At 37.0% G+C, this 23,669-nt stretch overlaps 1 protein-coding gene and 1 pseudogene across 1 annotated transcript; one reads left to right on the forward strand and one right to left on the reverse strand.

The window, feature by feature from the left end:
- Positions 1 to 211: 211 nt before the first annotated feature.
- On the forward strand, positions 212 to 14,858 carry pcsk1nl (proprotein convertase subtilisin/kexin type 1 inhibitor, like). The gene is made up of 3 exons (XM_051653536.1): positions 212 to 342; positions 8,396 to 8,916; positions 12,075 to 14,858. The coding sequence occupies exons 1-3, from the start codon at positions 265 to 267 to the stop codon at positions 12,466 to 12,468; spliced, it is 993 nt and encodes a 330-aa protein (XP_051509496.1). The 5' UTR covers positions 212 to 264; the 3' UTR covers positions 12,469 to 14,858.
- Positions 14,859 to 16,091: 1,233 nt separating this feature from the next.
- LOC127415355 (LHFPL tetraspan subfamily member 3 protein-like) lies at positions 16,092 to 19,230 on the reverse strand (annotated as a pseudogene).
- Positions 19,231 to 23,669: the final 4,439 nt, after the last annotated feature.

Consider the following 23,669-nt stretch of genomic DNA (forward strand, 5'->3'; position numbering starts at 1 on the left):
GTCTCTCTCTCTCTCTCTCTCTCTCTCTCTCTCTCTCTCTCTCTCTCTCTCTCTCTGAGTGAAAGTGCCTCACATGCATCTCTGTTCAGAATCACAGTGAAACTCCTCCTTCTTTTCCCTGCTCCCTCCCTCTCTCTTTCCCTCTCTCTCTCTCTCTCTCCCTCTCTCTCTCTCTCTATCTGTCTGTATCTGTCCATCTCTGTGCCAGAGCTCAGTGGCAGCATTTCTCTTCACTGCAGAGGCAGCTACATTCTCTTCTCCAGGATGTCGGGCCTTCTGACCAGCTCTGTTCTACTCATCTTCTCCCTAATGCTGTTCCAGATCCACACACTAGAGGCAAAGGTAACATACAGTATATTCACTACACCAAACCTGATCATTAATGTTGGGTTAAAATGAGTGTTTACTTCTATAACCAAATTTTTACCTGTATGTTTACTTCCTTTTTATTGATCTATGCAGTTTACATAGAATGTTGAATTCGTTTTTTATCTAAACGCTAAACACAAACAGTTAAGAATACTTTACTATGGCATTTTGAACATTTATATATAAACAAAACCATTTATAGGTTATTTTGATAATGAGAAAGTGTGTATCATGTTGTGAAGTACTCTGTGTGCCATTTCTGGGTACATCTATGTGTGCATCTGACAGCGTTATGCTGGGCTGTGTGTTAATATCTGCTAAACACATATTTCACTGAAAGCAAAGAGCTCACTCAAGCCAAATTAGGGCGTACAAATCACCATTGCCTGGCAACGATAGAGGGTACATCAACATGACCTTTCTGTCAAATAGAATCCTGATTGAATTCTGGAAATTTCTGGGAAAGGCAGTGCCCAGAAATAACTGCAAGGCAAATAGCCCTTGCAAACAAGCCAAGATCACATTAAATCAATTGGATAAACATTATAATGTTGTTGTACATCTTTCAATCACAGGGCTCCAGGTTATTTTTTGATGGAAGATAGTATGAGACATGTCATAACAACATGACAAATCCTTGGGGATACTTATATTGTGTACTTGTAGACTCATGCCCCTTTGTGCTTGTGTTGCTGATGAAACCATCACATTATGTCTATATTATTGAGATTTTGAACTTTGAATATTTAACTGAATTCAATGAAAAGAACAAGCATTACAGCATGTTTATTTTTGCATCAGGCATTTGCAACAGGTGGCTTTTGTTTGTTTTAAGCTAAATATTGTTGAAAAAACATTACGAAATTGTCTTGTTATAAGACTGTTTCTTGTAGCTTCATGTTACTGAATAAAGCAATAAGCCGCAAGATTAGGATTGCATGCAACGTAGCCGCTTGTCGCATTAATGTTCAAATTCAACATTAATTAAAATTCAAATTTGACTGTTTTAACGCAGTTCACATCGAACGCGATTTTGCGTCAGTCCGCGATGTTTTTCAACTGTTGTCCAGTGTAAACATGCGCTAGATTGACGTCTTTTACCGTTGCGCCGTCTCGCTGTTTATTATTTTTTTTTTTAACGTCTCGTGCATTTTTAGAAGCCGTTTCAAGTTAAAATGAGCTTTAATTGTTCTTTAAGCGCAAGGAAATTTTATGTGTGGACGCCTTCTAATTCGTCGATAAATGAAAGTTTCATTTAACTTGTATAGTTTGTTTGTTTCAGTCGAAAACAGCCTGTTAGTTAGTGCGCACAGTTTTCAGCACCATGGACAGCGCCTCGTGCTGAAACAGAGTCGTGCTGAGCTCAGTGTAGACACCACGGTAATTTTAGGAGTTGGCGATGGATTAGTCGCTGTAAGGACAATACGGAATAAAAATCAATAGGAGTGGCTGCACAATCTCATTAACAGAAAACACAGCTGGCCTTTCGCTCCAAACGGAGGAGAAACGCTGCCATGGCAACAATTTTCAGAGAGCACAGTCAGTTTCCTCTTCCCTCTAGATGTGGTGACATATTAATGTACTGGTTTTCATCAACTCAAACAATTTGTTTAACCTCCTGAGACCCCTGCGTGACAGCCGTGGGCTTTTTCTATTCCCCTTTTTGATTTGTAACTAGTAGACCCTAAGAAACATGCACAAAAAAAAAAAAAAAAAAAAAATGCACACTTAATTCTAATTCAAAGTAATGGCCATCATTAACTAATCAGTGCCAACCATGTTAAAATAAAATTATACATGATAAATTCTGAATCTGTGTACTGACTACCATTGTCCCATGTCTGCCAATCATGTTGAGTGGTCCAAACATCATCTGTAGCCTGAAACTGAACTTTAAATAGGAAGTTTGGATTGAATGCACTTAGCTCCATAGAGAGCTACAGGATGCTCCCTTGCTCCCTATTTAGTGAATGACTTAACCTCCAGTAAGTTGTCTGTCTGCACTGGTCTCAGAACAGTTTTAAATGCACCTTATTTTCATCCTAACTCCATATAAAGCCCCTGAAAGCAACATTCTTCAGCTTTTGGATGAACCCATTAATTTTCTATGTGATAATGCACAGTGAATATAGGATATTTGAAGGAAAATTAGCCTATAGTCCACATACATAGACTTTGTGTTTATGCTGTTTCGTGATAAACCGCTCAAATAAAAAAATGGCATATTGTATGAAACTAGAGACTAATCTTCTGACATCAAACAGGTTTCAATGTAAAAACTTAATTCGGTTTCTTACCAGATGTAGTTGTGTTGGTGTTTCTCCCAAACACAAACTCCTCTGAGATCAACGCCATATTGTATGATCACACGACTCCATGCGTCAAAAGTTTAACCTTTTACTGACAGCCCAAAATCTCTTGAATTGAGATCAGTCAGTTTAAATGAAATGAAATTATGCATAGCCTATTGTGAAGCCAAAACAGAATGTCCACGCAGGTGGACGCAGGGCCTCAGGAGGATATAAATAACCATCTATTTATCTAGCTGTCTCTCTGTCTGTCTTTCTATCATCCATCTCTATCTATGCATCTATCCATCCATCTTTCCATCCATCCATCCGTCCATCTCTATCTATGTATTCATCTCTCCGTCCATCCCTCCATCCGTTCATCTCGATCTATGCATCTGTCCATCCAATCTGTCCATCTCTATCTATGCATTCATCTATCTATCCATCCCTCTGTCCATTCATCTCTATCTATGCATCTTTCTATCCATCCATCTATCCATCCTTCCTTCCTTCCATCCATCCATCCATTTGTCCATCTCTGTCTATGCATCCATCCATCTATCCACCCATCCGTTGCTCTGTCCGTCTGTCCATTCATTCATCCATCCATCCATTCATCTCTATCTATGCATCCATCCATCCATCCTTCCATCTCTATCTACTGTATTCATCCATCCATCTGTCCATCTCTATCTATGCATCATCCATCCATCCATCTGTCCATCCTTCCATCCACCCATCCATCCATCCATCCATCTCTATCTATGCATCCATCCATCCGTCCATCCATCCTTCTGTCCGTCCATCTGTCCATCCATCGGTCCATCCATACGCTGTCTGTTGGTCTGTCCGTCCATCCATCCATCCATCCGTCCATCTCTATCTATGCATCTATCATCCATCCTTCCATCCATCAATCCATCCATATGTCCGTCCATCTGTCCATCTCTATCTATGCATCCATCCATCCACCATCCTTCCATCTCGATCTACTGTATTCATCCATCCGTCTGTCCATTGGTCTGCCGTCCATCCATCCATCCGTCCATCTCTATCTATGCATCCATCCACCCATCCGTCTGTCCATCCATTCCATCCATCCATCCATCCAACTCTATCTATGAATCCATCTGTCCATCCATCCATCCATCTCTATCTATGCATCCATCCATCCGTCCATCCATACGCTGTCTGTTGGTCTGTCCGTCCGTCCGTCCATCCATCCGTCCATCTGTCCATCTCTATCTATGCATCTATCATCCGTCCTTCCATCCATCAATCCATCCATCTGTCCATCCATCCATCCATCTCTATCTATGCATCCATCCATCCATCTCTATCTATGCATCCATCATCCATCTATTTCTATCTATGCATCCATCCATCCGTCCATCTCTACCTATGCATCCATCTGTCTGTCTGTCCATCCATCCATCTCTATCTATGCATCCATCCATCCATCTCTATATATGCATCCATCCATCCGTCCATCCATCCATCCACCCATCCATCTCTATCTATGCATCCATCCATCCATACATCCATCCATCTGTCCTTCTCTATGCATCTATCATCCGTCCTTCCATCCATCAGTCCATCCATCCATCCATCCATCCATCCATCTTTCCATCCATCTGTCCATTTATTCGTCCATCTGTCTGTCTCTTTGTCTATCCATCCATCTCTATCTATGCATCCATCTATATATCTGTATATGTTATGAAATGATGAAATAAATGATATAATGACAATCTGTAATTAATGTTTGTAATAACATACAACCGTATGCAAATGGATGTGGCCCTTTGACTAGAAGACTTGTAACGTAAACTCAGGGTGACTGTATTTACAACTTTACAGATAGTTCATGTTCGAAATGTTTCCATTGGAGTCGTTATGTGTATTGGAACAGATGGTAAAGAACTGGACATCAGCACAGTACTTGAACTCATGATATGAACAGCAAGATCACCCACCCACACATAAATATACACACACACACACACACACACACAAAATATGTGTATGTCTTGGGCTGTACAGACGTCATATTGCACCAGAGTGAGTCACCAGTACATTTACTCTCAGCGCTTAGAGAAATCGTGCTCCTTTACTGTTATACGTCATTGTTTCATTCATTATTTATTATAACAGCTTCTCCATACTGCCAAAAACTACTGGAATACTTAAAACCACATAAAGCACGATTAACATGCAGTAACCATTGTAGTTGTCATCGGAGACACAATTAACGACTCAACACAAATTCTTAGACCATTTTCTTCACCATTCTTACAATAACTGATGCAGAATATGATTTATAACATTAAAAACTTGCTTTTTGGACACTGCAGCCAGTTATTTCTCGTGCTTGCATTGCAGATTAGAACAATTACACTGCACACGCAGGCTGAAGATGATATTATGACTCAGCACTCTGTGTATAACCTCAGGCTTGAACTGTTCTCATAGTTATGTGGCCAACATGAACATGGAGAGAGATTCAGAATGCTAGACAATAAATCGCTGGTGTTACAGGGCAAGCAGAGAAACACAGGTCATCCATCAGTGCTGGTGACAGAACTAATACACCCGAAGAAGAGCTGGTTATTCATTCTGTCAGAATGTGCTATCCATGCACCCTCGGGTGATTCCAGGTTCTAAAGAAGCATCTATCTTTTTTCCTCAACATTAGCGGTGTGGGTGGCGAGATGATTAGATTCTGTGTGCGAGCGTAATGGAAGCTCTGACTTGTTGAGGATAGAGAGGAGGTGTTGATATGAGCACAGATGAAAGGAGACGAAAATGTGCTTACTAATACTTCCTCTGAATGAAACGTTGCGGCAATGTGTCAAATGCATGAATGATTAGTGAAGTGTCATCTTGCACAGGGAGATTTGTGTGTTTGTGTGCTACTAAAGGCTTTAGAATAATCAAATCCACCATCAACCATACTAATTTAGATTTAAAGTTAGAACAGGGGAGTTTGGTGTTCTGCAAAAAGTTACATTGATGTTAATTATGTTTAATAAAACATATTATGTTAACTTTGTTTAATTAAACATAATTGATGTTAAATGAGAACGTTAATAGGTCACTCATAGTTTTTTTTTTTTTTTTTTTTTTTTTGTGCATTGAGTTATAAGTACGAGAAAACAAAACATACAGATCATTGTTTTCCTGCTGTATATTAAGACTAGTGACTGCATAGTCCACAACACCAGCAAGGAGCTACTCAGAAAAACATACATTATTTAGTTGAAGTGTATAGAATCCTGGCCACCTTTTATTACTGTATATGCTTGAATTCTTTATGCTGTATACAGGGGCGAAGATTTTGGGGAGATGGGGGCAGAGGTGGGGGGAGAGAGAGAGATGCATGCAGCTCTCTCTCACTCTCTCTCTCTCGAACTGGCGTCTCCAGCTCCCCTTTATCTCGCTCTCCCGCTGATTCGTTGAACCAGCCCAGCCACGCCCTCCTCCTCGTCACAGGATCATACAATTTTTTGGTTGAAAATTAAATGGAATAAAAATAATTAATGCTGTGATACAGTTAAGTGCATACAATTGCATCCCCCTTGCAGAATCAAATTTCCCAGCATCTTCTGCTCATTTGAGTTATTCCCAACAGTGACTATATGAGGTCTGAAATCCAGCCTTTGACATTTAGAACAATTCAGCGACTCATACACAACTATTACAAAAGATGCAAACATTCATTGATGCTAAAGAAGGTGACACATTTTATCAAGAACCAAAAGGATGTAAACTTTGAAGAGGATGATTTGTGCAAATTATTATTATTTTGTCTTGTGGGACATATGTAAATATCTGTTGTGTAGCTTCTGAAGGGTAGTAATAAATAAAAAATATGATCTCTTATTTCTAATTTTCATATAAATTCTGGAAGGTGTGTGTACACTTTTGAGGCAAAAAGGGGATGCAAACTTATGCAACTCAACATGAGACCCGAGCATGACTACTGTGTGTATTTTCTATTTCCCTTTTTATTTGTAAATAGTAGCACCTAATATATATATATATATATATATATATATATATATATATATATAATATTTTCTAGAGCAAGTAGTTTTCCTAAAAATGTATGTCCACATATGTGGACAGCGGGACTTTGTTGTGAAATTTTAAATAACACAAAGCTATAGGAAGTCATCAAATTGTTTATTATGTTTCCAGAAGTGTTGGTTATTCATGTTTTTGAGGCGTTAAAGACATTAAATCAGAAATTAGCTAAATTAATTCTGATTCAAAGTAATGGCCAGTATCATCCAATCACTGCCAACCATGTTAAAATAAATTATACATTATAAATTCTGAATCTATGTACTGATTATCATTGTCCCATGTCTGCCAAACATGTTGAGTGGTCCAAACAACATCTGTAGCCTGAAACTGAACGTTTGGTCAGATTTTAGGAGTGAATGCTCTTAGCTTCATAGAGAGCTATAGGATGCTCCCTTGCTCCCTATTTAGTGAATGACTTAACCTCCAGTGTGTTGTCTGTCTGCACTGGTCTCTGAAAAGTTTGAAATGCGCCTTATATTCATCCTAACTCCATATAAAGCCTATGAAAGCAAAATTTGTGATAATGCACAGTAAATATAGGAATGCATTTACTAATGTTATTGAATAGAACAGTATTATACAGTGATAACAAAATAAATTACAACAATATTTGTTGTGACAAAGTGTGTGACAATACACAGGTGTGACAATACTGAAAGTAATTAAGTTTGTAAGTTTTTTCAACTTTTGAGGTTTATCAGCGTGCAGACGCCTGGAAAAATGAATGCATTTTTTAAAGCGGAATCTCAAGCGAAACTAGAGATGCTACTCTTTACACCCAAACAGGTTTCAAAGAAAAAACGTAAAAAGGTTTCTTATCAGAGGCACTTTTGATGGCTCTGCACCTGTTGAAGCGCTTCACGGAAATCAACGTCATATTGTTGTGTCTTGTGACTTGTGTGCCAGAAGATTAACACTTAAATTACAGTCTAAAATGTTGTGAACAGTATTTAAATTACTATTTAAATTAATTTAAATTAGGCGTTGCATCTAGTGAAGCCAAAATACAACATCCATGTAAGTGGGCGTGGGGTCGCACAAGGGTATGCAACGGCAGCTTTACAAACTATAAAATATTTTGTATTGTATCTTAATGAGAGTGCAAAAAAGAAAAGGCAAAGAGAAATATAGGCCTATGTGGTTCAGACATCATAGTACTTAAAGACCCCATAAAATAATTGATTAGTGCATTTTTTTAGTTGTAGTTTTATGTTGCGTTTTTTGTGTAGACAAATTTCCTAAAAAATACCCAATATGCTGTTGTTATGTCACAGCCATGAAAATGATTTGCTGCTTGCTAGTGACTAGTCGGTGACAGGTGGTATTAGGGGGAGGGACATTCTAGAGAATATTTGATTGGACAAATATCTGTGTAGTGCAGGACGAGTCCTCGATATTCTTGGTTATTTTCCCAGAAGAGAAAGACTGTCAATTTTAAATGTGTATATCTGCTAAAGGTTCATTTTGTCCACTTTTTAGGAGTACACTAGCATATAGATGGCTTCAAATCTATTAGACATAAAATAGACTAATAAGAGACTAAAAGTGTCAAAACTCAAATTCAAAATGGAAATTTTGGTGAGGAAAGCAACAATCAGCTCACTTTTTGATTTTTCTCTGTCTCTTTCTGTCTCTGCAACTCTCAGCCTCTCTCCGCCATGTATGGGGGCGGTCGCAACTTCGACAGCCAGGCAGGTGGAGTACGTCTTCGAAGAGACCTCCGCGATTCAGTACCCTACGAGGCCCAGATGATGTCATATCCTGGAGCTGACTTCAAGGGTCGGAGCAATGATCTGTACTACCAACCAGAGGCCTTGAGAGCTCAAGGTCTCGGACAAGCCCTCCAGCGATTGATGGAAAACGACCAGAGGCGGGAACAGGAAGCAGCTTATCTTGCTTCATTGATGCGTTTCCTTAACGAGGCCCAGGATAACGGCCAGGAGGATGAAGGGGATTTCCAGGGACCATACCCTGCAGACTATGATGAGACTGAGCAGGCTGTGAGCATGGCTAAGCCCCAGGCATCATGGCAAGGCCTTCTGGATCCTCAGCTTACTCAGGCCCTACTCAACCGCTACAAGCAGGAGAGACTGATGCAGGCTGGAATTGCTTCAACCGGCAACAGGATTCCTGAGAGACAGCAGGATAAAGATCAAGAGATGCTTAGGTAATGATAAAACATACTAGTATGTTGCTGCATTGAGCTATTAAGAGAATGTTCTGGGTAAAATACAAGTTAAACATGAAGTGTTTGAATTCTGCACCACTAGTGCCACCAAATGTAACTTAAAAAAATAAAATAAAATTCAAGGGCATTTCCTGAACACTCCCTCTGTCTGCCATTGGCAAAAAAGTAGTTTTCATAAGAAAAAATACACACTTCACCTTTAGAGTAAACATGAATTACTGTTCGTAATCCATTTTACTTCTGTAATCTCATTGATTTACTAGGGAAACAATTTTGGATGGGACTTGATTTTATGCATTGGCATATGATTGGATTGCGTGATTTTTTCCCCCCAAACTACTTGAGCGCAAGCCACGCCCTAATTGAAAACTACCGGCAGGCTTATCTTACCATTGGCCGGCATCAGTTCCATTCACGATCTTTCTGGAGTCTGAACAATTCATAGGTGACTGCATGATTGAGATGACCAATGAAAACGTTCGTTAGGGTTAATTATGACTGCGGGGCGTGGTTTACGCTCAAGTGGTTTGGGGAAAAAAAATGATGCTTTTGGATCATAAAAAGTGGCTGTGGACATAATGTAGAGGTTGAAATATAAGTTGACATCAGCTGAAAAGTCATTTGCAACCTGGTCTCATAGAATCACGTTACTATACCTACATTTCCACAAAATTATTTTTAACGAGGCTCGTTGTACGTATCGTGGTAGTTTCCTGGTGAAATGAATACTAGAGGCGCTACAACAACGATAAAATGTATTCACTTTCACACAAATTACTAGTACAATGGCAGATTATCAGTTCATAAACACTTACTTTTCACCGTGTTACTCAAACAATGCTATTTTATAACATCTAAACACTTTTACTGTAGGGCATGCTTTACACTAGCGATGCAAAGGAGTCCTGAAATCACGTGAGTCGAAACATGAGCCGAAATTGTCATAGAAGCACCAGGAAATTAAGGGGTTGCTTCAGCAATTGTGTTTTTCATCTCACATTTGCTTTTTATGACACTCTTGGTAAGGTTTAGGTTATATGTTTAGGGTAGGTAGGTAGGTTTTGTTGATTTAAAATTTGATAGAGAATTAACCTTAAAAACATAATCTGTTTGGAAGAACTTTTATCTCGCTTTTAAGGACACACAGTGGACATTTCACCTCAGAACTGCTGCGATACGTGTAAGGAACAAAAAATCATTCATAATAACACCAGGAACATGGATTAAGAAGGTAAATGGGGTCTCTTTGTTTTTTAATGTTGTCTTTGCCATAAAAGCTCTATGGGGCAAACGTTAAACAATAGAGTACTGTAAATCAGACTGATGCCAAGTACTGATGCAAGACATATAGTGCATCTTCACAGTCTTGTTGCGTTAAAAAAATGGTTGAAAATTAGATGATTTCGGCAGTGTGAACTAATACTTGACAGTCCATTCTTGTTGAAACATACTTTTTTTTTTGTCGAAACCAAACATTTTTCGAAGTGGGCTCACATTGACTGATCCAATCACAATGGAGATCAATTTGTTTAAAGAACACTTGAGATGTTATGAAATACCAAATGTGATTGAAATTAACAGAAAATTGTGAAGTGGTAATTTTGAATTAGTATTATCTTAATTTATAACTCAAAAAAGTATCTTGCTGTCTCAAAAGTATTTGCCTAATTTGACAAATTTTGCCCTATATTTAGTTCCTATATTTACACAATATCACATAAACCCTAACCCTCCCTTGCCACCTTTAAAAAAAAAAAAAAAAAAAAAAAAAAAAGATTAAAAATGAATTTTAATCAAAACAACCTTATGTTATTATTTCTTTTCACACAAATTATGTTGCTCCCTCAATATTCAATAAAAAGACATTTATTTGTTCAATCTTGATACACTTTGTGACCCCCCCAAAAAAGCACATTTCCCTAAACATTCAGTCACATGCAGAATTCTGTGTTCTATAGAGAATATTCTAACTCTTGAGATCAGTAAATACACTTGAATTAGTAAAAACATTCTTGATATCAAAAATGATATAATTACTCACAAAAATACCCATACCCCTTATTGATATAAAAAATGTAATTTCAATTAGTAAAAAGATAATTACTGATATGTGTATCTGCACTTTCTCTAGTAGAATTTCACAATTATCTGTCATTCACTCCTGCGCAAAACAGAATTACATATATCTATATCTTACATTTCTTACTAGTTGAAATTCCTTTATCACATATCAGCTATGTACTTCTTAATAATAAAAATTATAATTTTTTTATATCAATAATTACATTGTTACTAGTACAAATATCCATTCCTGATGTCAAAATGTTAATAAAAACTAGTGAAAATGCAAATTTCTGGGAATAAATTTCAGATATCGCTAAATTGAAGAGTCATCAGAGATATCTTAAAATACTTCTTTACTAGTTACAATAACATAGTAGCTAGTGAAAATCCAATTACAGATATCAAAAATAAGCATTTTTAGTTTTTAGTTGTTGAAATCGGGAATGGAAATTTGCACTTGTAACAATGAAATAATTGATAGCATAAATTATCATTTTTAATAGCAAGTAATATATTGCTGATTTTTGAAATTGAAATTTCAATAAGTAAAAAAAATTGTGTTTTGAACAGGAGTGACATTCTATTTGTGAAATTCTACTGCAGTTACAGATATAAAAAATGATGGCTTTTAATAGTTGAAATTCCATTTTTGATATCAAGAATTGGCATTTTGAATGGTTGATATCTATCAGTCATATCCTGCATGTTAAAAGGGCTTGCGATGGATAAATGAAACCTGTGGTTACTCTGCTAGGACACTTGTGTGAACTTGATGCACTTTGTGACCAGAAAAAAAACACATTTCCCTAAAGCACTGTTGTACCCTAGTGTTTCTGGTCTATTCTCTACTTTTAAAATGTTCCCACAGTAAAGGATGTTAGGTATTATTAGAAGTGAAGTAAAGGTAAGAAAATGACATTCTAAATTGCCCAGTGAAAACAGAACAGGAAAGAGATGTAAGTGAGGATTTAGGAGAGAGAATCGAAAGATGCCAAGTGTTGTCCAGTGGAATAATTCACAGCGGGCCACTCGTTAAATAGTCTTTAATTCAACTTTTTCTTTCTTGCATTAAGATACCTCGTTGAGAAAATCCTCTCCAGTTTGGCATCTGGTGGAAACCAGGCAGCCCCTTCAAACCAGCGTGCTAAACGAGACCTGGGAGCCGTTGCCAGCATGGAGAGAACCGGAGGCTCCGTCCTAAAACGAGCTCGGCGCTTCCTGGACTCCGTCCCCGTACCCTCCCCCCAGGCCGAGGCCTCGCTGTTGAGGGTGAAAAGGCTTGACGATGACCTCGATGATGAAGGGGTCATAGCACAGAGCAACAGAACGCCACACGTCGGCCTACAGAGGATGAAACGCATAGACACTGACCTGCCACCCCCTAAAAAACACAGCCGCATACGCAGAGCACTGACCTATGACCCCAATCTGATTGCACAGCACATTCTGCAGTACATACCAGCCTAAAGAGTGCAAGTGAAAAAGAAGGGGAAATGTGGGTTAAAAATAGGGGGAAATATAAATAAACACACATAGGCAGAAAGAGATTTTCCAATGGGGACTGCCAAATTTCACTTGCTCAATGATATGTCAGCACTCATTGTCATCTGCCAACGTCTAATCAGGCCTGCTTGCCAAGGTACCAATGTTAATCTGTTTTGATGTTACACTATAATAAATTCCACACACATGGTAGCTTATCTAATATGCTTATTGTTTTCTTGCAGCATATTGTTCAAGCATATTCTTACCTTATTAGATAATTAATTGGATGATTTAAATGATTAAATTAGATGTTGCTGTATTTGTCGCAATCAACAGGAATAAGGTCACACTAACCTTTACATCATGGTGGGTACAGATTCTTCACTCTGTTGTGATCATGCTACAGCTATAAATAAAAAATATTTTTGGGGGACTATGCAGTAGGTAACTGTATAACTGATAAGCTCCGAAAATTGGTCCTTGAAAAACCAAAACCACAGATCGACCAAGGAAATATGAGGAAAATTTCTCCTCCTGCAGTCACGTTTCATGAGCTCCATCTGCCTTGCACAGTGGCCCCAAAAAGTACTTGGACACTTAAGTCGCGCTTAAAAATTTATGAATGTCATTTCTTTAGGTACAAATGAATCAAAGCTCATTTGTCAAGCAAAACATTTGACAAAAAGAAGTTTGTTAGGTCTTTAAAACAATAGATATAGTGTTCAAAATGGAAACGAAAAGTTTTTTAACACTTTCTGTTTGTCAAACATTAGTTAAACATGTTCATAGTTAATGTGATGAGCTATTGCAAGCCCTTTCGACATTTAATCACATGCAGAATTCTATATTCAATAGTAAAAATGCTAATTCTTGATATTAGTAAATACAGTTGAATTAGTACAAATGTTAATTCTTGATAAAAATTATGTCATTACTCACAGAAATACATATTATTACAAATGTACTTTTAACTAGTAAAAAGATAATTACTGATTTCTGTACCTGCACTTTCACTAGTAGAATTTCACAATTATCTGTCATCCACTCCTGCGCAAAAAGCAATTACAGATATCTATAATTCATTTCTTACTTGTTGAAATTCCAATTTCACATATCAGCTATGTTTTTCTTACTAATAAAAATATATATTTTTCATTATCAATAATAAAAATGTGGTAAAAATATCCATTCCTGATGTCTAAATAACTGGAATAAAAATATCTGTAAATGTATTTTAACATGTTTGATTTGGTATTTAAGATATCTGGGAATAAATGTGAAATATCAATAAACTGAAGATTCATTAAAGATATCTTAAAAAACTTTCTTACTAGTTACAATAACATAGTAGCTAGTGAAAATCAAATTACCGATGTTAAAAATGAGCATTTTTAGTTTTTAGTTGTTGATATCAGGAATGGAAATTTGCACTAGAAACAATGAAATAATTGATAGCATAAATTATCATTTTTGATAGCAAGTAGTATATTGTTGATTTGTGAAACTGAAATTTCAACAAGTAAAAATTATTATAGATATCTGTAATTGTGTTTTGAACAGGAGTGACAGATGATTGTGAAATTTTACTAATGAAACTGCAGTTACAGATATTGATATTGGCTTGCGATGGATAAACTAAACCTGTGGTTACCCTGCACGGACACTTGTGTAAACTAACTTTATACATCCACTAAAAATTTGCAAGTTATTTCATACATTCATAAATTCCAAATATGTTTTGAGGCCACTATAAGTGAACTTCACAGCTTTTGTTTTTCATTAGTTCCCAAAGAAAATAATCTATTTGGAAACAAATGATTGAGAAAAAACTTTCTGAAATGCGTTTCTTTATTCCAACATTATTATTATTATTATTATTGCATTAAATAACTGATACATTCAGAACTGTTAGAGGACCATTTCAAATGGCACAAGACATCAAAACAGCTGCTTTATCGAACAATAAGCAGCACTATATACTGTTAACCTTATAAGAGCCAATTATAATTTTTAAATTGAGTTTCCTGTCTTCTCTTTTCTCTGTTTGGTTGTCTAAAATCGTGTGTCATTACAGTAATGAGTGTCTTATCCATGCTCAATGGACTGTGTTTTTTTCCTCTTGGTTTAACCAATGAAACATGATATCTGGATGTCTGATTCTAACTGATCTCTTTCTCCCAACTTTTTCCCCTTTGGGGTTGTAATCTGACTACTATTAATTTGTGAAGGAAATTGTTGTTCTGAGTATATAAATGCTTTTTCGATATTTATGCCATCATAAAATCTTGTACAAAAATACTTGAATCTGTACAGCAAGTTTTGTCAAGCAACAAAATCCCCGTAAGTGCTAATAAAGTGAATGTGAACACCCATATTTTGTTTTGTACTTTGCATTGCTTGTAAGTGGATTTAAATGCTTACATCACATTCAGCATTTAATGTATTGGCATGGTCAAATCATCATAAGTAACTTCTTATCTACCCACTGTAAGGTGAGTACAGTAACAGTTTCCTGAAGTTCTGAAGAGTAAAAAATATAAATAAATAAAGTAGCACAACAGTCACAACTAGTATACAGTAAAATGACTAAACTAAACTAAAAACGATGGGTGAAGAAGACAATTTCAATTACAACACAGCTTCATGCAGTTTTAGACATGACCGCATAATCATTAGCCAACTTTAGCTTAAAGATTGTCAAATGCTTCTGTTATCTAAACAGACTGAAAAAAAAAAACAATAAAACTGACTAAACAGATAATATTCATAATACTGAGACTGTTCTACATTTAACTGTAGATCTCATCTTATAACACATTCATGCACATAAGAACAATCATAGAAATCTTGAATAATGGTCCTTGCAATGTTGACAAATTCATCTCCTTTCACAGCTTCAGTGAAATTCACACTCATGTGATCTATTTGTGGATGAAAGTAATGGCCCAAAGGTTCTCGGTGTTTCCTATTCTTTGCTGAAAGCCACCATTACAAGATCACAATAATGCTCCTCCGTCCATGGAGAAAGGGCTTGGAAACAGTTGCCAGGAGACTGTTTCTAAGCAGACAGCTTATGTAAGCAGAATTGACAGCAACATGATGTCATGCTGAGTGGGAAGACAGAAAGATCCCCTCACACATTTTGATGCCATTATTATTTGACAGGAAAGAGAAGTTGACTAATGAGATGATAAAACAGCCATTTGAAAGAGTGAGAATGATAGTGACGTCAATTACAGACGAGACTGTTGGGGGTTGTAAAATTGCAATTGTAAAAACAAGGGAAATGGGCGAGTAAACATGACATCATTGGAGACATAAGTAACACCTACTGTGCCAAGTGTGTGTTTAACCGCTATATGTTTTATTATAATTAGAAATGTATTTGTTTGACTACATTATACATTCATACCGATATTTGAGGTGCCCTAACTCAACCCCTAACCCTCAGCCTAACCACTTTTTGACCATATTAAACATGTAACAGGCAGATAAATTTACAGTCACAATAATTTTAGTCACATTACACTATTATATAGTAACCTAACCCAAACCCTAACCTAACCTAACGTGACTATTTTGAGCACCTAACCCACTCCAACACCTCAACCTAAATATAAAAGATGTAACACACAGATACAAGTACAGTCAGAATAATTTATTTTAAAAAATGCCAAAAAACACTATAAAATATTGTCAAACGACCCATGTTGCATTCAGGGCAGTCTCATTTATAGCCATCTTTACACCATTGATTCTTGTGTGCAGCTGACAGAAAGTAAGACACGTGCTAAACGTCATGGCAATGTCAAGCTGCTTTAATGCAGCATTTCATTTAGACAGAAGGTCAGGTAGACCAAGAAAGATTTCAGCCACAACTGCCAGAAGAATTGTTTGGGATACAAAGAATAACCCACAGGTAACCTCAGGAGAAATACAGGCTGCTCTGGAAAAAGACAGTGTGGTTGTTTCAAGGAGCACAATACGACGATACTTGAACAAAAATGAGCTGCATGGTCGAGTTGCCAGAAAGAAGCCTTTACTGCGCTTTATGGTCACAACTATAAGCGCTATGTTTGGAGAGGTGTCAACAAGGCCTATAGTGAAAAGAATATCATCCCCACTGTGAAGCATGGTGGTGGCTCAATGATGTTTTGGGGGGGTGTGAGCTCTAAAGGCATGGGGAATCTTGTGAAAATTGATGGCAAGATGAATGCAGCATGTTATCAGAAAATACTGGCAGACAATTTGCATTCTTCTGCACAAAAGCTGCGCATGAGACGCTCTTGGACTTTCCAGCATGACAGTGACCCTAAGCACAAGGCCAAATTGACCCTCCAGTGGTTACAGCAGAAAAAGGTGAAGGTTCTGGAGTGGCCATCACAGTCTCCTGACCTTAATATCATCGAGCCACTCAGGGGAGATCTCAAACGTGCGGTTCATGCAAGACGACCAAAGACTTTGCATGACCTGGAGGCATTTTGCCAAGACGAATGGGCAGCTATACCACCTGCAAGTATTTGGGCCTCATAGACAACTATTACAAAAGACTGTATGCTGTCATTGATGCTAAAGGGGGCAATACACAGTATTAAGAACTAAGGGTATGAAGACTTTTGAACAGGGGTCATTTCATTTTTTTCTTTGTTGCCATGTTTTGTTTTATGATTGTGCCATTCTGTTATAACCTACAGCTGAATATGAATCCCATAAGAAATAAAAGAAATGTGTTTTGCCTGCTCACTCATGTTTTCTTTAAAAATGGTACATATATTACCAATTCTCCAAGGGTATGCAAAACTTTGAGCGCAACTGTATATATATATATATATATATATATATGCTTTTTAAAAAGTATTGAAGGAGTTCCCATCTATGTTGGGCACTTATTGGCTGCTTTTCTTTATTATTTGGTCCAAGTCATCAATTTCAAAAACTTTTTTAATTAAATATTAGATTTTTTTTATTTATTTTTTTACCCCTGGCTACTTTTTCATTTTTTATGTTCTGAGCAAAATAATAATAATAATAATAAAATAATAATAAACCTAGAAAACTTTTTTATAATTTTAAATATTTAATGTACATTTATAACATTACTCTTTGTTATATTACCCTAGCATTAATTAAAACAACTAGTCAACAGTTGCTGAGGGAGTGACAGTAAATTTGCCATCTCTCTCTTTTTTTTCTCTCTTTTGTAAAGTTATGGAAACGTAATACTGGATTTTTTTCTATTGCTATTGAAGCAAATAAATAATATTTACTGTGGTCTCCCTTTCACCACTACAGAAGTTTACCCCACTATAGTTTACTTCGTCATTGCAAAACCCAGAAATGTAAAAAAGGGTCCATTAAAGGAATATTCTGGGTTCAGTACAAGTTAAGCTAAATCAGCAGCATTTGTGGCATAATGTTGATTACCACAAAAATTCATTTTGACTTGCTCCTCCTTTTCTTTAAAAAAAGCAAAAATCAGGGTTACAGTGAGACACTTACAGTACAATGGAAGTGTTTAGGGCCAATCTTTAAACGTAAAAATATTCACTGTTTTAAAAGTATAGCCACAATACATAAACGATATGTGTGTTAACATGAGTTTAGTCTGATAAAATTGTTTACTAACCTTTTCTGTGTAAAGTTATAGCCAGTTTTACAGCTTTAATGCCATGATGGTATAATGTCAAAAAAATAAATAAAACGACTGTAAGAATTTTTTAAACAACTTTGCAGTTCAAATAACAATTTTTTTTTTTTTAACAGAAGAATTAGTGTAAGTGAGTTTTAACAGAAGAATTAGTGTAAGTGCTTTTATAACATTATTAGCCAAAAATTGTCCCCATTCACTTCCATTGTAAGTGCCTCACTGTAACCTCAATTTTTGCTTTTCTTTTTAAAGAAAAGGAGGGACGAGTCGAAATGCTGTCGATTGAGCTTAACTTGTATTGAACTTGAACTGTATTGAACTGATAGACTCTCTTAAACTGGCTGTAAAAAAGTGTTTATTCTCACCATCCATGGCCTCTTCAGGCAGCAGGGCATCTTGCCAATTCCCTAATACCAAAGCCAATGTAGCCAGTATCCCAGCATCCAGCACTCCCAGCATGGGCGAGGATGTACGCCAAGTGCACAGAGCAGTTCCCTGAAGAGAAACTACTTACACGCTCTCCACACAGAGCACTCATCTCAGTGCACGCCCAGGAGTCTGGGAACAACACGCACGCCAGGGCTAAACAGAATCCTGTGAGAAGAACAGAGAAAAATATGTATTCAAGAGTGATAATATGCTGGTTAAAGACATTTCTGATTGTGTCCCATGAACAGTAGAACTGTCTCACCTGCTGTGACCTGCAACCATGCGCATATCTTATAAACCGTTGCGGCGTTGCAGAACCTGAACAGGCAAAGGCATCCAACGCTCACCAACACCATAGTAAGAGACATGCAAACCAGCACAGCAGAAGACTGGAAAGCTGGCAGTGGGGTCAGGGTGCGCAGAGACCCTCGGCATTCTGGGATGGGCCAGTCTGTCTCCAAACACACCTCAAAGAGGCCCAGGGTCCCGGAGGGAGGAGCCGGCCGGACCCCTTCAGCTCCCATGTGCCCACCCAGGACGGCTGGATGAGAATGACCACCTCAATGACAGCAAAGGGTGCAGATCACCTATAGCACGCCCACCGCCCAGACACTCCAGATGAACTCTGTCTGATACAGACGGGCCACCTCAGAAGAGTGATGCTGCATGATGCAGCTATGGAGAAAACGAGATGAGATTTATTGTAACTGCATCATCTGTTTCCAACATAGGTAGTTGAAAAGACATGTAAAGCAGTGACAGCAGTGTATTGCAGTGTGACATGTTATACTTTACTATTTTAAACAACATTTTCTTTTATAATTATCACAGTTGTAATTATCTCCTAATATTTGAAAATATACATTTGTAATCTCACTAAAGTACACTACTAAGTGAAAAAGTGATTAAACAAAGAAAGGCAGTCAAAACTAAAAGAGACGGAAAAAAACAAAACACAATAAACAGGAACTAAATTAATTAATTAATTAATTAATTAATTAATTAAACAATCCACAAATAAAATAAATAAATAAATAAACAAGAAATAAAATAAAATAAAATAAAAAATAAGACAAATCGAAAACAAAACAAAAATGAATGAGCAATACAAAAACAAAACAGAAACAAAAATAAAAGAGACACAAAATAAAAACAAAAAAAAACCTACCAATCACCAGTCACAGCATATAAGAATATACACTTTCCCTCCAATATTCACTAACAATATTCAAAAAATCCCACTAACTTCTGATTTTAATGGTCCTGATGCTGGCCCAAAAGGCAAACTTTGCTGCATCATCCTTTTTTAGCAGCACTAAGGACTTTGGACCCTCATGTAGGTGATGGTAACAGTACCCTTATAAAAGTACTGTGGTGGTACCATGGTTCAGTGATGATATCAGATGGTAATACCACAGTAGCATGTCCAATTTTGTAGTACCATGTCCAAAGACAACATGGTATTACCCTGGTACACATAAAAAAATAAAAAAATTTAAAAAACATAGTATCACCATGGTATATGTTTTGTGGCGGAACGTGGTACAGTGATGGTATCATATGGTAATACCACTGTAACATGTCCATAAAACATGGTATTACTATGGTAACATGTAAAACAAACATAGTATTTCCATGGAACAATGTCAGAAAACAACATGGTATTACCATGTCCAACAAAAATAAAAACAAAAACATACTACCATGGAATATGTACTGTAGTAGTACCGTGGTTGACAATAATGACTTACTGATGGCGGAGGTTGCTGGACAATGCAGCTGATCATTCAGTTTTAATCGAAACATTGAAGAGATGGGTGGAAATATTTGGGGTGGTTTGCTTCCTACTCAATGAATAGGAAATGTGTAGTGTCTGTTGGATATATGATGTCCTCTTCTTCAACAATAAATTGTGGTATTCCGAAAGGACCCCTGTTAGGACCAATATTGTTTTCACTACATATGTTACTGCTTAGATTCATTGCTATGCAGATAACCTACAGTTATATTTGTCATTGAATCACAATTATCTGACTAATTTATATGTTCTTCAAGCATATATAGCAGAAATACAAATTTGGATTGGTGTAATTTTCTGCAGTTAAATACTGATAAAACAGAGAAATTTATAATCAGTCATGGTTTAAAAAAAGTCAGATTGAGTCAGCACTTAATCAGTTGGTCCCAAATAATCAGCAGGTGGTGAAAAATGTGGAAGTCTATTTTGATATTAATTTTAATTTTGAATATCAGGTTAGGAAGTTAGTTCAATCTTGTTTTTGTCAGTTAAGGAACATTTCAAAGGTTAGACAGGTCTTGAGTTTCAAGGATACAGAGAAGCTTATTCATGCTTTTATTTAATCTCTCCTTGATTATTGTAATGCACTGTTTTCAGTTTTAAATCAACACTTTAGCACAGCTATAATCAGTGCAAAATGCAGCAGCTAGACTTTTGACACAAACTAGGTCTTTTAATCATATTACTCCAGTTTTAGCTTCTTTGCATTGGCTACCAATTCATTTTAGGTTTGATTTTAAGATTTTATTAATTACACATAAGGCATTACATGGGTTGGCACCAGAATATTAAGCAAAACTTTTAAGACCTTAAGAAACAGTTAGACCTCTTAGATCTTCTAGTTGTGAACTGTTGGCTGTTCCAAGATTCAGATACAAAACAAAAGTGTCAGGAAGGATGAGACAAAAGATCCAAGTGCAGAGACAATGTTCTGATATTTATTTAACAACACAGCAATGCTGGTAAAGCTTCAACAGGGGAACCCCGGCACTGACTGCAGCATGGAGAAGTATGGTGTGTTCATAGGCTTGTGTGCGTAGTGGTAGTGTTGAGTAGATCCTGGAGGAATCCTCAGAGAGTAGTATGTTCGTAGGCTTGTGTGCGTAGTGGTCATGTGCGGAGCAGTCCCAGAGCAGAGAGGAATCACTGAGGAGAACTCAGAAGAAGCGTCAACGGAGGCGAGGCAACAGGCAGGATGGTAACCACAATCCCGGCGCACACAGTGCAGACTGGTAACCAATACACAGAATACGTAACAGGGTATACTAGGGCAGAGGGAGAGAGTGATATGCAACAGGACTTAAACAAACAATCGAGTGACGAACACAAAACAGAGTGAGGTAGATATAGCCAGTGACCTAATGGCGATCAGGTGCCGCTCGCTCGCAGCAAGCTGGAATGATCTGCGTTACCATGGAAACAACCAAGGCTTCCATGGCAATGCTGATTACGCAAGCCAGCGACACCTGAACCAGATAGAACATGTAATGACAAACTGGAACAAACCAGCAGACTCACTGAGATATAAAGGTGATTGAGCATTTGTAGTAAAATTATTATTACGGTTCAGTGATGGTATTAGATGGTAATACCATTGTAATATGTCCAAAAACAGCATGGTATTACCATGTTACGATGTCAAAAAAACAACAACATGGTATTACAATGGTATATATCCAACAAAAGTGGTAATATCATGGCCAAAAAACATGGTAGGCCTATTACCATGGTACCATACCCAAAACAACATGGTATTATCATGGTACATATCCAAAAAATATGTACAAAAACATAGTATTACCACTGTATGTGTACTGTGGTGGTACCATGGTTCAGTGATGGTATCAGATAGTAAAACCACCAAAAAACATGGTATCACCATGGAACCATGTCTAAAAACAATATAGTATTACCATGGTCATGTCCAAAAACACCATAATATTAACATAGTGCCATGGTTAAAAAAAATATACAGTATATATATTTATATTGCTTTGGTATATGTAAAAAATAAAAATAAAAAGACCACAAACCTATGATAACTCCATGGTCCTGTATTGCAAGTGTAGTGAGAGCAAGGGAAGGATTGAACAAGAATCACTTAACACAAAGATAACAGGTAAAGTGATGTACACAGGTGATTCACAGATAAACAGCTGAATGAGAAAGCTAATGCTTACAGTAAAATGATCACAATCCAAACCACAAAACCTGATCTCAGCATGGTAAATGATGTAAATGGACAGACGAAAAGAGATTCACCTCTCAGCTCTGTTCCTCCCACAACAAGAACTGAATGGCAAAAATCACATCAAAATTTAATTACTGAAGAGCAGCACTGTGTAAGAGTGCGGGGTGAGACAATGACCTGAATGGAGGGATTCTTCTCCTTTTCCTCCCAGTGGGATTTATGGTAGTAGGATGTGCAACATTAAAAACAGGCCCAAACCAATGGCATCCATCTTCCTCACACATATGGATGCAGAGGAGAGTGTGAGAAAGGAGGGGGAAGAACAGGGCTGTTCTGATTGGGGGTAGGGTTTATGAACACAAACACACTAATGCAGGAGGCAGCAATGCAAGTCCACTGATGAAGAATTAGAAAATGAAATGATTGATCATTCCCTGTGGAGGAAAGAGAGATTTAGAGCTCACCAATACTAAAAGTGTTATATATTTTGTAGGATACAAAGAGGATGGCACAGGACTGTTGCATTTTCGAAGAGTGTAAGATAAACAATGCAGAAAGACAGGTGTGAATGGTAGTAGGAGGAAGTTCATCTGAGCATCGGAAAGCAGGTTTACTGGACATGAACAGTAGTGTTTGTGTTTGAAACAGCCCTTTAACAAAAGGATTTAATGGCTGGATCTTTTACAAACATGAAATTTCACCCTAAAAGCAAAAGAAAGAAAAAATAAGAAACCAATTTTGCATTAGAAAATGGATGCATAAAGAGCCTACCTTTAGGACCAGACTTTTTACATTGAAATATGTTTATGGTAAATAAGCACATTTTCTCCCCAATCCTTGCAATGCGTCCACAAGTTTCACATTTGTATTTTTTGTAATTCCCATTATTTTCAATGTAACCTTCAATGTACAGTTAATTACAGTTATACAGGTTACATATTATTGAATTTTATCTTATTTAATAAAATATAAAAATATTCTATTTTATTATAATTTAAATAATATATCATAGCCTATTTTTTAAGACCAGATTCTTTGCACTGTGATAACTTCATGCTAATAAAGCACATTTTCTCCCCAATTCTCATATCAGCAATGCGCCCAGACATTTCACTTTT

This window comes from Myxocyprinus asiaticus, chromosome 24 (assembly GCF_019703515.2).
Source record: "Myxocyprinus asiaticus isolate MX2 ecotype Aquarium Trade chromosome 24, UBuf_Myxa_2, whole genome shotgun sequence".
In the NCBI taxonomy this organism is placed as follows: domain Eukaryota; kingdom Metazoa; phylum Chordata; class Actinopteri; order Cypriniformes; family Catostomidae; genus Myxocyprinus; species Myxocyprinus asiaticus.

Bases quoted from the DNA above. Each gene is read 5' to 3' on its own strand.
- pcsk1nl (XM_051653536.1), top strand. From the start codon at position 265: ATGTCGGGCCTTCTGACCAGCTCTGTTCTACTCATCTTCTCCCTAATG. The intron at 343-8,395 runs GTAACATACAGT...TGCAACTCTCAG, and splicing joins TCCACACACTAGAGGCAAAG to CCTCTCTCCGCCATGTATGG. The intron at 8,917-12,074 runs GTAATGATAAAA...TCTTGCATTAAG, and splicing joins AAAGATCAAGAGATGCTTAG to ATACCTCGTTGAGAAAATCC.